Genomic DNA, 17023 nt, shown 5'->3' with positions numbered 1-17023 from the left:
ATGTGAATTAAAATCCCCAGGGAAAAGAACGAAAGAATCTGAACCATTCAAAAGCATAAACTGAAAAGGATCAAAACCCTGGAGTTCCATTTTCTAAAATCTTAGAAATAATGCTTTACATACTACTGCTGCACTGCTATTTCTCACATGCCCCTCAGCCCTCCACATACTGCCTCTCTGTCCCTCTGTGAAGCTTAACTCTGCAGAACTGCCTTCTTATTTCTTGGAATTCCTTTATTCTCCAAAGAATTAAACACTTTATTTCAGTGCATAATTCAATGCACTGGCAGAGCTTCACCCCAAGATACTCTTCCTATTCACTGCTTTTCACTTATCCAAATTAATGACTGAATCATTCCTCGTAGTGTAAGTTCCAAGAGCCTTAGAAAATTGAACAAACAGGAAGAAGAGGTCAAAAAGTCTGACTCTCGTCAAAAAGCAAGACACAGACCTGCTGTACTACACCTCAGTACTAGCTGTGTTAGGTAGAACCCACGAACATAACATACACCTGCAGAGGGAAGGACTGATATAATCCATTTTTACTCTCTGCCAAAAGGAAATATGGAAAAAGAAAAGAAGGGAGGTACATTAAAGATGAAAGAATAACTTGTACTCTGACACTTTATTGATAAAATGTACAAAATACAAGTCTCAGAAGGCCATGATACATTGTTAGTCAAATAAGATAAAATGCATACAAAAAACAGTTAATCAAATCAGTCAGTGAAATACTGCCCAAAGAAAGACATTAAAAATTAAATCTGGTGAGGAATCCAACATAAATATCACACCTTGTGTCAAATTTCGTCTTTACTCATACATCAAATTATCGTAACAACCTCTTCTAAGCTTTTCAAGAATGCTCTCTTATGGTCACCAAGTATTAGGTACAGGTATATTTTGAACAGGTAGAAAGTGAATTAATAATGCAGCAGACATGCCTAATTGTGGACAGTACATGACAGAATGAAAATATGATACATCCCAAGAGCAGAGGGTCTAATCACCCCACTGTATTCATGCGGTACACATTAACCATATGAATCAGTGTAAGTCTTCCTAGCCTGGAACTGTGACTTACAAATCAATGACTGGATGTATTATCAGTATGCTCTGCTAATCTTGTGCCATTGGGAAAAAGCTGAGAGGCTTGTGGTAGACAAACTTGATATGTGTCACTAAACAGAGATTACAAAGCAGTAGCTTGCATGATACAGTTGAGATCAAACCAAATGGAGCTATTCAACCACATTTGTTGCTCAGCTCTGTCTAATCATTGCCAAAGCACAGAGCAGGTGTTGCCTAAGGACCTTCTGAAAATAAAGACCATTAAGCTTTCCTTTAGTTGCAATTCTCGGATAGAATAGGATTGCCACCATGTTTTTTGATATCTAAAGGCTATTACATGAATCTTCAGGAAAGGCAAAAAAGACATCTAAAAACAGTGTGGTAGATTTAAAAAAATACACATACAAAAGCAGCCTTTAAATATACTAATATTGTTCTAAAAAGGAAAAAAAAGGGGGGGGGGGGAAAGGAAAAAAAAAGAATTTCTAGTCTTGGCACTTTAAAGGCTCCAGATATTCTAGGAACACATTTTCACACACGACAAATGAGTAGGTTGCAAAACTTCAACCCTCTTGAAGTTTGTCTTTTTATAACTGTTCAGCAGTAAAATGGTTTGATCTTCCTCCAGAGCTTGATTAAGCACATGCTGTCTTATTAAAGAAAGAACTATCAGTTTCAACATTCAAGAAATGAGTTTTAATCCAGTTAAGCCTAATTTAGGTGGGAGTATGAAAATGAAAAATGTTTTTTCTGGACATAGCACCCAGATGAAATCTCCTGTTCCAGCTCAGCTAACTATTTCAGTACTTCAATCATGTAAATAGTCTCACTAATTTTAATAAGACTTAGTACATCTGCTTCTGTTTGTCCAATAAGATATATGCCAAACAAGGCACCTTTATACCTGTAAAACAAATGCATACATCTATGACCTCACCAAAATAGACTTTAACTGCTGTAGAACAAGATTTATTTCTGCCAATCTATTAAAATCTGACTACAGCCCAGTTGCTGTTTTCCAGTAAGCTCTCAAGATGTACTGTATATATACATATAGATGCAGGATCAGCAGGGAAAGAGTAATCAATTATTTCTGGTTTGGCTAGTGATGAACTTGTCTTCAAGTAATCCTTCCTCAAACATTGCATCACTATTGGAGTATATCTGCAGCAAAGAGATTTAACAGCATATAATTAGATTTGTTATAAATCAGCATTTCCTTATGGGGACATGGGAGCTCCTTGCTTGTCATCTTGGATTTTCCAACAATACCACGGATCTAATCAACCTGATGCAAATAATTACTGGAGGATAAATTCAATGATTGTACCCTTCAAAGGAGTCACCAGCTTGGAAAGCAAAATGTTTATTAGTAAGGATTGAGTCATCCCAGAGGGAATATTTGTGTTTCTTTGAAAGTATAAATAGTTCCTTCTTCTGCCTAGCTTCGTGTCTGATTAAGAGGTCTTCAGGAAAAAGTTAAGCAGTTTGAGTAAGGGAATGAAGTTTCATTAGATGGCACTGTTTCCTCTAAATCAGGAGGGAGGAAATAACCAGGACACTACTTGATGACACCAGTTTAGTACTCCTGAGTGACATTTAAATCAGAACCACAAGCCACACAGGATCATTCAATAATCCTATAGAAGTTTCAGAAGAGCAGCACAGTTAAACTGGAGCACAGCCCAGACTAATATTAATGACAGACTAATAACATTTCCCCCCAGTTTCAACTGCATTGATTCAATCTCAGCCCATCTGCCAGGCTCTTTCATGGGTTATAAAGGATTATGGTTGAACAGTAGCTCTTGTCTCTCAGTCCACATGTATTCATTATATTACAGGCAAGGTCTGTTTGCACAAATGCATAGAAACAAAAGGCAAATTACTAGAGCGGTTACTAGTGCTGCAGAACTACCCACCACCTTTGTTATCCATAATTTTTGTAGTATTTGTGTTTGGGGCTAAGGGCTCCCAACCTGAGATTTAGGCTTGCTCAGAAAAATTTCCAAATTGGGTTTTGATGAAGGAAATAAAGATAATCTTCATTAATAAAATCTTAGTTCAGTACAAATATATTACAACACTAAAGTTTGGCAGGGAAATAGAGACAAACCTATTTTATTAGTAAAGACATAAGCTTTCAGAGAAATAAGTTATTTTCTGCCTATAAAATAAAAGTTTTCTTTGGACTTTTAACATTCAAGAAGTGCATAGTTCAGAAAAGTAATATGCACACAGGTTGTTAGCTGGCTCTTGAGAGGAAAGTTTTGGGGAAGAGATATATCAAAGCAGGCGGCTGAACAAGCTGTTACTTTTCCTGTACATTTGGTTGATGGACATGGAAGGCAGTGCCATTTCACAGCAAAGGTTTAGGTAGCTAATCCAGGCAAACAGTTTTGGTATTCCATAACTTAATTGTTTAATTGCTCAGCCCTCTATTTTTACCTTAACTGTTTTTCAAATAGTAGATACACACATTGCAATCCTTCCCAAAAAATCATCTAGCACATTGTAAGTTTTACCTTATTTTCTCATCCAAAAAAAAAAAAAAAAAAAAAAAGAGAGAGAGAGAGAGAGGAAAAATTAAAGGGGAAATTTAACATATCACGTCAAGTTAACCTGAGAGCATACAGGACTTTAGGATACAAGATTGTTCAGCACTATCAGAATCTAAAAGATGAAATGCAAAACTGCACTATAAACAAACTTATTTCTATAATGAGGGCTTTCATACACAGATAAATTAGCCCTTTTCTGGCATCAATTTGGTAGCAATGTGTTCGTATCTTAAGAGCCAGATATGAGCCCCTTGCAATAGTCTCAGTACACTGTTCTGCAGAATCAGGTTTCACTGGCCAGCTGTTTAAACATCTGTTCCAGAAGCTGTAAATTCCCCAGATCTTTACAAGGTCTCACAATTAATGCAAATAAGTTTCAAGGATTGCATTTATTTGTGAGGTTTCCCTCTTAAAAATCTTCAATTAAAAAAGAGAAATATCTTAACATGTGACTGTTTACTGACCTCCATGAACTAAATTACTTTGACCGAAGACAAGCAAAATTCTCTGAGGGCTAACTGAAGCTTTTCCTTAAATAACACTACCTTTTGCTGCATATTACCAGGTCATTTCACATTGCAATGGGACTGATGAGGAACTGTATACTCTCAATGGCCTTAGTGAATTAGGGCCTCTTTGAGGAAAGTAGGATTTTTGTTAAAAAGCATCAGTCTCAGTAAGCTAGATTCCAAACTCATCCGTTACACTACTGTATTTGCAGAGAAACTCTATTATAATTTCAACCTTACTTGGTAATTCACTCCATCTGCTGGCAAAAGTAAATACCTAGAATCTTAAATGTCATAATGCAGTTCTTGTTTTGGGAAGCTGCCTCTTTGAATGTATTTTTGGGATTATCAATTTGCATTAGAATCCTTTCCAAAATACTTATTTATTATGAATTGGCAATGATTACTAGCACTAATTTCAGTGGACCTACTCTAGAGTGGTAAGATTTTAATTTCTGAATAAGATAGCATAATTTTCTCACACTTGCAACTCCCTGAAATGATGAAATACATCTGTATAAGGAGGCCTTGTTCTTATTATTCATTTAATCATAATTAAATGTTTTAGCTATACTTTTAAGTTAACTAGAAGCAAAATCATGTCCTACCTTCGAAAGCACTTAGCAAAAAGCATCAATTTGTTATCCGACCTTTAGGATCTAAAGGCCAGTGAGATAACTGCATACCTCAAAATAAAACGATTTTTCTTTTAACTACATTTTGCATTTTACTACCAATATTTTTATGACTCTGACCATTATTGTACCAGCCTCATCCATTACGTGAAACCAGCACCGTAAGAATGAATATGAACTTTGCCATTAATTTCAGTAAGTGAAATATTGATCGCTCATAGCTAGAAACAAAGTTTGGTGTACTTCATCCTTTATGCCTGAAACTCTAGAAGAAATACAATTAACTGGAGAGGCACCTTATTGCTCAGCATGAAGTGCAGCAGGATAAGGTACTTTCACTTGCAACTTCCTAGTTGCAAATTAAAGGAAAACAAAATGCCTTTGTGAATGCTGAAAGCATACTTGCAACTTGTTATTTCCCTGCATCATATCCTAACCTCATTAATGGAAAAGGGCAGAATAAGCCACTAAGCTACATGCTTTTATCCAGAAGTGCAGCTAAACAACCACAGATGAAAGTGGCAGGAGAGCATACTGTTTTTATGGAAAACACAACTCATGGTATAGTGAATCTAAACCAACACTATAGGCAAAAGCTAGAAATGAGAGCTAGAAATAGCTACTTTGGAGCTATTCTTTTCCGTCTTGCATGCAAAACTTCCTTATGTACAGTATTTCTATAGTAGTCTGGTTAGAAGTTACCTCTGGTACCAGCAGACCAACAAAAATGGTGCAGATGGATGTTGGCATCTGTAGCAACCTCTGATAGACTGACTTTTCAGATCTGCAGGTGCCCATGCACTGTTAGAAGCCATGCATTATTCCTAAAATTCCTTTTACAAATGCAATTGCAATGGCATAGCAAGAACCACTAGCAGACATGGAGAAGGTATGCAGAGTCTTCTGCTTCATCTGTCACAGAATTACACAGTCACTTCTCAGTGTAGCATCTGGGACAGCAGTAAGCTGCTATTGGGCTTGGTTTTCCTGGATCCCAAATACTTCTGCTTTTCTTTTCCATCATAGGGGTAACACTTACAACAAACATTTTCTATCCCTCAGCCTTTATCAAAGGGAAAGCTTACCTCTACTAGCAAATTTAAACTGTAGAAGAGCCTCATTTTTTTTTTTTTTTTTACCTTTTTTTTTTGTTAAGTTTTTTTAATGCAGGTTTAGGGTTGGGAAAGAGGGAATCAACATTATGTCACTGGACGTTTTAAAGAGAAAAACGATGTAAAAAAGGCAGTCAGACTTCATATTAACTCTGATCTCTCCTTAGCCCAGCTACCTGGTTGCAATGTCACTGAATCCAAAAATGGGTTTCCCTGAACCAGCCAAAGCGCCACATCCAGATTCGCAGCTGCTCTTCAGCCAGGGCACTCTTTAACCTTGGGCACTTCAATTTTAAATCAGAAAGTATTTTTTATGGCTTTGTTCTCTTCTTACAAGGGAAAAAATGATAAATTATGTTTCCAACATTGCCAGCACAGTATAATATTTCACTGTCTCAAATGGGGATGAACACAAAGTAACCAAAATATTGCTTAAACAAACCAGAAATAAAATATAATAAAAACAGTAACATGGTTAGTAAGGATAAGTATTACATTCAAGATTCTCTACTATTTTGGTCATGAGAAAACTCCTCTGATAGTTCTTTTGTTCCACCCTCTCTTTCCTATTTAAGAGCAATTTTATGTGTCTATGCCTATTCCTTTTCGTTTCTCCTGTCAGCTCAACAAAATACTTAGAGTATTTCTTAGTATAGAAATTTATGAGTATATTACTTCCATAATGCATATAAAAAGTAAAAATATCACTTCTATATTGCATATAAAAAGTGTAAGAGTACAAGGCGCATTATTTTTTCTTCAAATTAGATCTACACAGTAGAACAGTAAAAATATTAATAAATTACAATCTGCATAGGAGAGTGTAGGGCCTAATGGAATACAAGCATAGTTTGTGCATCATTTCTATTACAATCATTTGAGGAGAGGCAGCAAGAAATGAAGAAACCAAACTCAGCAAATTAAAATTTGAATCACCTGACTATACATGGTGGTATTAACAGATTTATTAACAGACTCAGTTAAATAGAATAACAGCGTTGGCTTACCGCTCTAACGAGCTCTTTTCTAATCTTTCTTTCTCCTTCCTTTGACGTTCTTTGTTCTTCTTAACACGAGTTTCCCACAGTCCTCTTATGAGAGAAAAGTCAAATATTATCACCTGATGTCCCATGCTGTTGACATTAAGTTTCTCCTGCAACAATAAGCCATTATAAGCACTTCAGGAAAGAAGTAATAAATAAATAAATTAAAAAAAAAGGAAAGTCCTTCCACTATTCCCTTTCCAAGGTAATGACACAATCACAAAGAAATATGAATTTGATTAAGGATCATTGATGAAAATAGCTTTGACGACTTTGGGTTGTTTAACAAATTTTAACCATTTACGTAACAGTACTAGCAAAATGAGAGTTCAAAGTAATCATTCATCTTAAAGCATATAAAAGCACTTAATCTCACCATTGTGGTCTTCAAGCATCCAAGCAATCCTGCTTCAGTGGAATTGTTTGCATAAATAGTTGCTTATTTGAAAGGGGTTAAAAAAGAAGCCCTGTAACATACAACAATAATGTACCTGTTGCAGAGATAAGTTTTGTGAAACATGACCCAATTATGAGTATGTATAGTTACGTTCCAGCAGTTGAAGGCCTGTTCTCGAGCCTATCTTTAACGTGCTGTTACAAACTAAGCTGAACTGAATGTTTCCTTTATCTAGTTAAAGCCAGACAGACACAAACTTCTTTGCTTCTACTGAAGTCAGTGACAAAGTTCCCATTCCCTTTAACTGTAAATTGTTAAGCTCAAGCTTAAGGAGGTATGAGCACTACCTTTATACTTGAGGGGAAAAAAAGAAGAAAACACTGATATCTTTAACAACCACAAGAGGTAAAGGCCTTGGATTTACATGTTGTGGAAAACAATGTGACTGGCAGCAAGGTATTCCTTAACAATCTATGGCAAAGGCTCAGGACAAACAAAAGGAAGCAACCACTTACTAGATCACTAATACAAGCACAGATATACATACTCTCTTGGAGTCATTGGTGAAAATGTAATTAACTCAACCCAATTTTTATTATGAAATGCAGCTAGGTTATCTATATAACACTTCTGTTATACTTCATAAAATGGTTCACTGTACCACTACAAAGAAGTCTTAAGAAACAGAGATTTGAAGTATTTTAAAAATAATTGCTTCCACCAAGATAAAAACACAGAAAAGGAAAATCAGATTAAGCTTAAGATTTCATTAGATGCCACTTTTATTGTACCATTCATTAGCTTAAAAAATAGAGAATGGAAAGAAGAAAATCCCACTGGAATGTCAACTGATCATTGAAAAAGCAGTTTGCTCCTTCCTTTATTGGGTATTTTCAAGCTTTTAGCCATTACTTTTCCCTCATACCTTACTCTGATCATTTTTTCTAAGTTCTGTGTCTCTGCACTGAGGCCACTTATTATCTATCCTTTCATAAGACTGAGGAAGTTCTCTCCCCCGCACTTTTCCTCTTTGTATTTTTCATAACTGTCTTCTTTTCCCTTCACATATAAATTTCCATCATACATAACACAAAGGAACAATCCCTTCTGAACAAACCCTCATCTTCCTCACACCACAGGGTGAATTAAAAATAATTATGTAGATGTGCATCAAAAAAAAGTTTCCTACTTGTTCTCCTTATTTGTTATCTCACTAAGAAAAAACCCAAATGCCTCTAAATACCAGCACAGAGGCTGGTCCCAAACCAGTATTTTTCTACTACTAAAATCTTCTATAACTTAGGATGGTTTTATAACTGCTATCTTTGCTGCTCATAAAGCAGCTTCCGTTGCTTGTTTATCTTTACAAGCCCTACAATAAAACCACAAATAGTTCCCATCATATCTCAAATCAGCGGCTGACAGCAGCAGAGTCAAACACCATTAATAGCAGTGTAATGAGAACAATGACCTTACTCATAGTGGAAGGTGTCATCATAATCAGATGCACCATCCCAAAACTGAATTCACTATTAATTTACAGGAAACTCTTCAACACCTAAAATAAAACATTCTCCTCCACTGCCCAAGTAGAGAAATCCTGTAGCAAGGTCTGACCACTCACAGTAGCTGCAGACCAGCAGTCACTCTGCATAACTTAATTCATTTTAAGAGACCAATTCATAGCAACACGTTTTGGTAGAAGGGTTATTGCAGGAGTTGAATTTCTAAGAGACAGTGAAGTGGCAGCTGGACACTTGACCTCTGTTGAAGCTTGACGGCCTTAATCAACACAAAGTCTGAATTACTGTGAGAGTACTCTGTTTCCTTGACTTGTCCTCCACCTTCCTGCCTCTCAGAATAAGTCATCTGTTCTTTATTGAGACACTGATTTGTTAGACACTGAGGGTGAAAAGTTTTGTATGACTTCTATCCACATACTGGATTAGACTGTGATGCATCAGAGTTTCCTCTTCAACTGTAAAATCAGGCACAAGAGGATATCCCCTGGATAAGGGGATGAAAGGTCCCCATCACAGCTTCTCAGGACTAATCTATTCAGAACAAAGCCACAAATTCTGATCAGACCACACGGTGGAGGAAGCTTTAGTAGTCATGCAGCAGGAAAAATGTTGAAGTTTGTTGCCATCTACTGCTCCAGAAAGGTCACCCAGCAGACCTCCCTGGCTGTTACTTCAGAAATACTTTAATCCCAGGACTGTTGCCCTGGCAAGCAGGCAGCAATTAGAATAATCTGATCCTAAGTGTTGCTCCTTCAGGGTGCTTATTCATGCACAGTGAGAATTTGGGACAGAGGAAGCAACTACCAACACAGTGTCTAGTACTCAGTGTCTAGCAATACATAAGGCTGTACTTGTTGAAGATCACAGACAGCAATCCATTCCTTTCAATCATCAGTTTAAGCCTGTACAGGAAAACCCAAAGCTATGATTTATTAACCACAGATGGAAGTTATGTTAGGATAGAGAAATACCTCATTATAGATGCCTTCCCAGCTTGTTCCTTCTTTCCGTTTGACTGATACCCACATCTAACTTCCCTCCAGCAGATAGGCTTCTCACAGATTACTATCACTGCCAGCACCTTACTAATTATCACAAACCATAGACTTCTTGAGGTGGAAAGGGACCTCTGGAGGTCACCTAGTCCAGCCTCCTGCTCAAAGGAGGTCATTTGGTTACACAGCCAATGTTCCATCCACCTCAGCCCCCTTCCTGCACCAACTTCCCCATTTACCCATCCTTGCGTTACTCTGCAGTGCTCCTTTCACAGCACACATACACACACAGAGACATACAGCTCACACACACACAGACACGCACTCACACACACACAGACACGCACTCACACACACACATACACACACTTCATTTCTAATCCAAGAAGCAGGCCACCTTCTTTTCATTAAGGATAAGTCCTGACCACAGAAGCAAGCATTACCAGAATCTGCAAAGCCCTATTTCACAACTACGCTGAGTTTGCAGCTTAATGCCATCTTCCTTTGGCAACATCTACATCTAAATTATGCTGTAGATCATCAGCACACCTTTCTTAGATGATGTATTGTTATAATGTTCTTTCAGTCTTATGAGTTATTAGTGAGATAGATCACAAATGCTAGGCTCTTCAGTAATGTACAATAATAAAAGCACTGCTTTCCAAGGGGAAAAAAAAAGGGATTCAGGAACATAAAGGGAAAACAAAGACGTCATTTACAAAAGAATTACTGGTGGAAAAAAACATTTCTCTGTGTGCCTGTCTATGGAAGCAGATAATCTTATCCCTACCCATTTACAGCTCCAGAGAAGTAATCTACAAGACCTGAATCAACAGCCTTAAAAAGTAACATACTGGGAAGCCAGACTGATTTCTTATCTAACTCTTTCTTGCAATAGTCAGAAACAAAGCTGACATAAATATATATATATATATCTTTAATAAAGTATTACAAGATCTTTCCTTCAGAGAAAGATACACATTATATAGGAGGCTGTATTTATAAGTAGCAGATGTGCTCAAGTAATTAATTTTAAAAGAAGAAGGGCGTTTTGATAATAACAGCCATAGGAATAAGCAGAAACTAGAACTAACTGCAAAGAAACAAAATTCCTCTTTCACATCTCTTACTCTCCATATAATAATCAAAAAAAAAAAAAAAAAAAAAAAAAGATCCTTTAGCCCTATAGCCATTTCCACACCTTCTCTTCCCCAACTGGCAGTCTAGTTCATCTGTAGCCCTGCCCCAGTTTCCATCAATAAAATACAAGAATATTTAACACTTACCTTTTCTCTATCTGCACCTTAAAGCAAGCAACCAGGTCTATTATTTCTCTGCTTAGGACTGTACTTTCAGTCCTAGATACTACAACCTCTTCTCAGTTTCAGCATTTCTGGGCAAGCTAAGGCTGAGAAAAGTACCTGTTCACACATTACTATTCTTCTCCTTTCAGTGCCTGGTCTTAGTTCTCTGACTTCTTTATGTAACCTCTCCATGCATTTCAACACAGTAAAAGCCGTTATAGTTTTATTTTTCTGGTCTTAAAAAGAATACAATAGAATTCATGTACAATCTTGCAAACTTTTTATTTGTTTAACTGAACACATAAATAGGCCTATCAGAATCAAAGGGAATTCTTATGTACATAAAGTTACTCAGGGACTTAAGTATTTGAAGGATTTGGTGGCAAAAGAATAAAATTTAAGTGCTGATACTTACCATATATTTTATCGAAATGACAGAACATTAATGCCAAATATTATTTCTAAAAAAAATCATATCCTTAAGTATCTACATTGATTATTTTTATCCCATCCTTTATTTTATTTTATTGTGAAAGCTCACCTAAAGGAACTCAGACAGCTCTCTAGCACCTATCTTAGACCTTCTTCCTTGTAGGGTAGGTGCACCCAGGAGCTCTCATGATACAATGGAACTTGTTGGGCAGGGTGCTGAAAAGCTAGAGACTGAAAAAGAAGGCATGTACCCTATAACATCTATAATCTTTTTTAAATTTATTGTTATTCATGTTGTTGCTACAAGGATATACTTACTTAAGATCATCTCAATCCATCAGTAAGACTGGAGAGAGATATTTAGTATCCCGCCTCCTAAGCCTCTTTGCTGCCTGCAGCCAACATCTCTGCCCCCTGGTAACACTGCTGCCACAGCTCCTCCCTGATTACTGAAACTCTCTCTGTCTTGTCTACAGTGAGTTGAGGACAACTTGTCATAAGCTAACATTGTATTGCCTATATTATATCACATTTTAGCCTCTTCCAAACATAGTTCTCATCTATGCTGCTGCTGGCCAACATGCTTGCACATTATGTTTTCACTAGAGCAAGAGTCGTGCCTTCTCTTGAGTCTGGAAAATGTCCAGCAGAGATCTGATACTACTAATACAGCCAATTTTAGTGTGTAATAGCCCTCCAGAGTCTAGGTGTAGCTTGGCTGCCCTTACTAACAGCACTCTGTACACTTCCCTTTGATGCTTAACATGAGTTACTGAAAAATTAATGTTTTGATTTCCTCAATTTGTTCAGCGGCGTTACTAACTTGAGTCTTTTTTGTGTCAGGTTCTCCACTCTGGGAGACCTGATGCACTCTTATGAATATTACTGGCAGGATTACATAGGGGAAAATGTGGGTTACACGTTTTCCCCCAACCCTGGAAATTATTCTTTAGGAAATAAGCTGTCTTACACAACGCATGCTTTAGAATTATTGAGTCATTTATCTCACGTGTATTTAAATAATTCAGAGGGAACCTGACATTTTGACAGCAGCAGAACATATTCTTTTTTTTCCGTATTGAGGAAAGATTAAATTACAGAAACACTCTGATTGAAAGAGCAACAGGAACAGTGACTTGGTTCATGGTATGCAACTCTATTGTGTTAATGGTGCACAGCTTGTAAGCGAGGCATCACTTTACAATGCCAGTGTAGGAGCAGGAGAGGACGTGCAAAGCAGGGAACCGTGCTTTCCTTCCTAGTTTTGCTCCCCGTAACAACTCCTTGTTGTTCTGTGCTAGCAGGGGTTTATCCTCCCTGCTATTTTTGTTGGTTCACCAGCATCGAGGATTACCAGATGTACAGATTCACCAGGCAGCATTTCAGGTCAGGAATCCAAATCAGATGGTAGCTCAGATCACATATGCACGCAATCTTATCCCAGGGAGCATGTGGGCAGGTTGCCCCTTAAAGGCCTGAGCCTGTGAAGATCCAGCAAATGCTGCTGCTGTGCCACAGAGTAAATAGAATAGGAAAGGGAAAGGCTGCTGCAGGGCTGGAAAGAGCAGTCCCAACACCTGGACACAAGCCCAGATGGTCTGGGAATTTGAAATGTTCCCTGCTGCTCTCTCAAGAGCACAGCCTGCTCCTAGATAAACAAACACAGACAAACAATGACATTTTCAAGCTATTAATTAGTCTAGCTTTCACCAAAATTAATTTCAGAAATTACTGCCTTTGCGTATCAAAGAGTTTAACCCTAAATGCTCTGACGAACCAAGTTCGGTTTGAATTTCCTACTCACAGTCATTCTATAAAAGATTTTTAAGAACAAAAATTGATATCAACCTCTATCACTCAACTAAATAACTTTTCCATTGTTTATATACCAAGATTATAAAGAATTCTTCTCTTAACCTACTCCACATACTTCAGGTAGGAATAACTAAAAACATAAAAAAAATTAAAACATATGTGAATATAGACATGCAATGCCTGAGCTTGGCCTCCACATACTTTTATGTGTGTATTTCTCTTTGTCCAGTGCTGTAACACAGTGTGTTACTGACAGTTTTCATTAGTCAGTTCATGTTGGAGATGTAAATTAACCAATCTCCCAAACAAGATTCCCTTTTATCACTGCAGTCGTCACATCCGGATTTTTAGACAATTTTTTACAGGGTTATTCATTAATTAGGTCTTTAATTATGGATTAATTAGCAGCTGAATTACCATATTCCTTATACTTCCTCAACTCTTGTAGCACAAATTTGTTTGCCATCAAGCATGATAGATGTTACATATGCAAGGGGATTTATTACAGATATATTCCCCTAGCCCTTCAGTGAGCTGAGTAATTATTCAAAGTGATCCTTCCATTGACAATGTAGCTAATGAAACATTGGATTGATGTTTGTTACATAAACCCAGGCTCTTTTTTTCACTCAGCATTACTGAAGAGAGGCCTAATTCTCCTAAAACTGAGAAAGGCCTAATGTCCTGAAAGATATTTGAAATGGGGATGTATTTTAAGGCTGCTTCCCATCAAAGGAAAGACAAGCACCTCAAAATGCAACATGCAGTGCGTGCTTTTGAAAATAGTTGAATCTGTGAATGTGGTTGTATGCATGCACGTGAAAATAATTGTGATGGTGGAGGGGTTGGGCAACAGAGGTGTGGGAAGGCTAGAGAATATGTTTATGATTACAGAAACCCCAGTTAATTACTAATACAAAGACCCATGGCAAATAAAAACACATAGCATCAGTGAACAAAGAATGGAGGCTTTCAGCTACAATTAAATGATCTTAATTAAGCAGAAAATTAAGGTCCCAGCGTTCACCTACCTATTTTATAGTATCAAGTGTTTTTAGCAGAACATTTTATTGCTCATCTTATGCACAGCGGACCTGGGCCATTCCCAAGTACTGGGGCTACCACTGTTACCTTTCTGTAGAACAGCCAGAGGAGTTACCTATATAAATGACTTCATCCTAAAAATTACTGTAGGCTGCTTATCCTATTTGAGAATAGCCACCAACCCTCAAAATTTTAATCACATCCTCTTCTCCAACGCGTACATTTACCACGTAGTGGTCTGTGAAGAATCCAGTGTATCACCTGCGTTTTCCTCTATTGCAGAAGCAGAGCAAAAACCTATAACATCAAACCTCACAGTCACTTCTGATCTTAGATACAAGATCATTTTACTCATATGGTGAGTACAATGCTCAGAGGTAGTTCCAAAGCAGCCAAGTTGTGTGGTTTAAGCAGACAGGATGCTCTATTTAAACAAGCAAGGAAAGATGCTCTTTGCAACTATTCATTCCACTTCAGCAGCCAAATTATCTTAGCTAGAATGGTCCAAACCCCACTGTACAGCCATAAGGTGGCAGATGTATTGTACCAGCACTCCCACCTGCCCGCAGCCTAGGGAGGCACAAGCAGCATGGAGCAACCTTTTCCAGCTGGAGATACTTCTTGGGATAGTTCTCCATCTCCACCTGCTGTTGGAAAGGAGCCAAGTGGATCAAACTTGTGGTGAAAATCTGTCTCTTCGGGTAATGGGTGTTACTGAACATTACTGATCCTTGCGAGGGTGCTGAGCTAATTACTCCTGCAAGGAGTAGAGCTTCCTATCAGCTTTTTAAGCCAACAGAAAGTAACAGGTATCTTCATGGCCCAGCGCTAGACAGACTATAAAGACCTGCAGTAGCAACAGCAACAATAATAATGACAATATTTGACTTTACATGATAGGCTTTGTTCACAAAAGATTTAGCAGGTTAGATTTCCTATACCGTGTTAGATCCGCTCTAAGTGGCCTTCAGAAGCTGAACTTCTATAACTCTTTTTAAATTCCGCACTAAATTTTGACAGACAACAAAGATAAATGACTAGCCACTCCAAGCCTTTTTTTATTGAAAATCATTCCCACACCAACATATGTCCTTGAGATGTAATAGCAAGGGTTTAATATAACTGAGTCACAGAGTGAGCAAATAGTTGGAGTCTTGAAAGCTTTCCTAAGTTATAAAGTTTGGACTTGTCACAGATGTATTTAGATTAGAGGAATTACACATGGGGTGAATGTAATGAACTATCTTTAAAGGCTGCCCACAAATATACATATCACTTTGGATTAATGCTCTATATGTTTCAGCTATTTTTCCCATATACATTAGCATTTAAACCTCCCTATTGCGAGAGCCACAACAAATACCTGGTGACAACTGCTTGCTTTCACTCCCACTTTGACCCTCCCTAAAACCTGCAGAAATGCAATAATCAGCAAAACTGTCACTTACTTACCCCTAAAGCACACGCATGTCCAGAGCTCGCGGGCGTACTCTGCGGTTATTTAATTTGGGACGCAGAGGTTGTTTATAGCAGCGGCATAGCTTCTGGTGAGTCAGACCTGCCTGAACCCCACAGCGTGACTAGCCTTCCAGATGTACTAATATGCTATATTTGTAAACTGACAACATGATCTGTGGTCTTACAGCCAAGACATATGCAGGGTGAAATATCTACGCGGCATGACTCAACATCGGACCCGAAACAGCAGCGCTAGGAGGGCAGCATCCCACTCGCACAGAGGCAAGGGTAGCAAAGCTAGTGCTACTAGCTTTCAGGCTTAAAGACTTTTTCCTGGCAAAAGTGCACAGATAAGCTAAAAAAAAAAAAAAAAAAAAAAAAAAAAAGTTGCATTCCCAGGGTGCAGACTTTCTCTTCCTCACTAAGTCTGTGCAAGAAAGAGATCTGAGAGACACTGGGCAGGTGCCGAGCTCCTTGCTTTGCACCTGCCCTGAGTGACTGGTTGAGGGCAAATTCTACTTTTATTTGCTGATGTGGGTGAGATTTTTTTTTTTTCCTTCTTAATGCATACTTCTGGGTATTGATGGCAGTGTTCCTGCTCACTATGAGGAGAGGAAGAAAAATTAAAAAAAAAAAAAAAAAAAAAAAAAAAGCCCATAACCTTCAGTAAATTGCTGTCAGGGCGCTGCGTTGCTGCTGGCGAGGCCGGTCCTGGCTGGGCCCGGCTGGTCCCAGCCGGTCCTGGCTGCCAAGGTCCCATCAGCTCTCCGCTCCCTGCCGACCCCCCGGGAGCAGCGCTCGGAGGCAGCCGGGGCAGCCTCAGCCCGGAGGGCGTCAGACACGGCCATGGGGCCGGGGTGGGGAGTGGGATGGGGACCAGGATCGGGGACAGGGCCGAGGCTGGGGCTGGGGCAGGGCTGGGGCGGGCGGCGCTGCAATGGCGGCCGGGCTGTTGGGGCACAGCGGGGTGGAGGGGGCCGGGCCGAGCTGGTGATGCCCACAGGGCCTGGACAGGTTTGTAGAACAGACTGAAATCTGGGGATCCTGTTTTTAACGATATACGCCTATTAATTCTTAATTATAGTGTCTGAATTAGTCCCAAGAAATCTGATCTTAACTTCGTG

At 38.5% G+C, this 17023-nt stretch overlaps 1 protein-coding gene across 2 annotated transcripts in view; it reads right to left on the bottom strand.

Annotated features, from left to right (window-relative positions):
- LRRC2 (leucine rich repeat containing 2) overlaps positions 1-16004 on the bottom strand; it is an 81749-nt gene extending 65745 nt beyond the window's left edge. For both annotated transcript variants that reach the window (XM_062599655.1, XM_062599656.1), the window contains exons 1-2: positions 15894-16004; positions 6896-7041 (exon numbers count right to left, since the gene is read on the bottom strand). In XM_062599655.1, the coding sequence (XP_062455639.1) occupies positions 6896-7020 (125 nt within the window). In that variant the 5' untranslated portion in view covers positions 7021-7041; positions 15894-16004. The remainder of the gene's footprint in view (positions 1-6895; positions 7042-15893) is intronic.
- Positions 16005-17023: the final 1019 nt, after the last annotated feature.

Source organism: Rhea pennata, chromosome Z (genome assembly GCF_028389875.1).
Source record: "Rhea pennata isolate bPtePen1 chromosome Z, bPtePen1.pri, whole genome shotgun sequence".
Taxonomy (NCBI): domain Eukaryota; kingdom Metazoa; phylum Chordata; class Aves; order Rheiformes; family Rheidae; genus Rhea; species Rhea pennata.
This window is presented reverse-complemented; position numbering and strand designations above follow the sequence as displayed.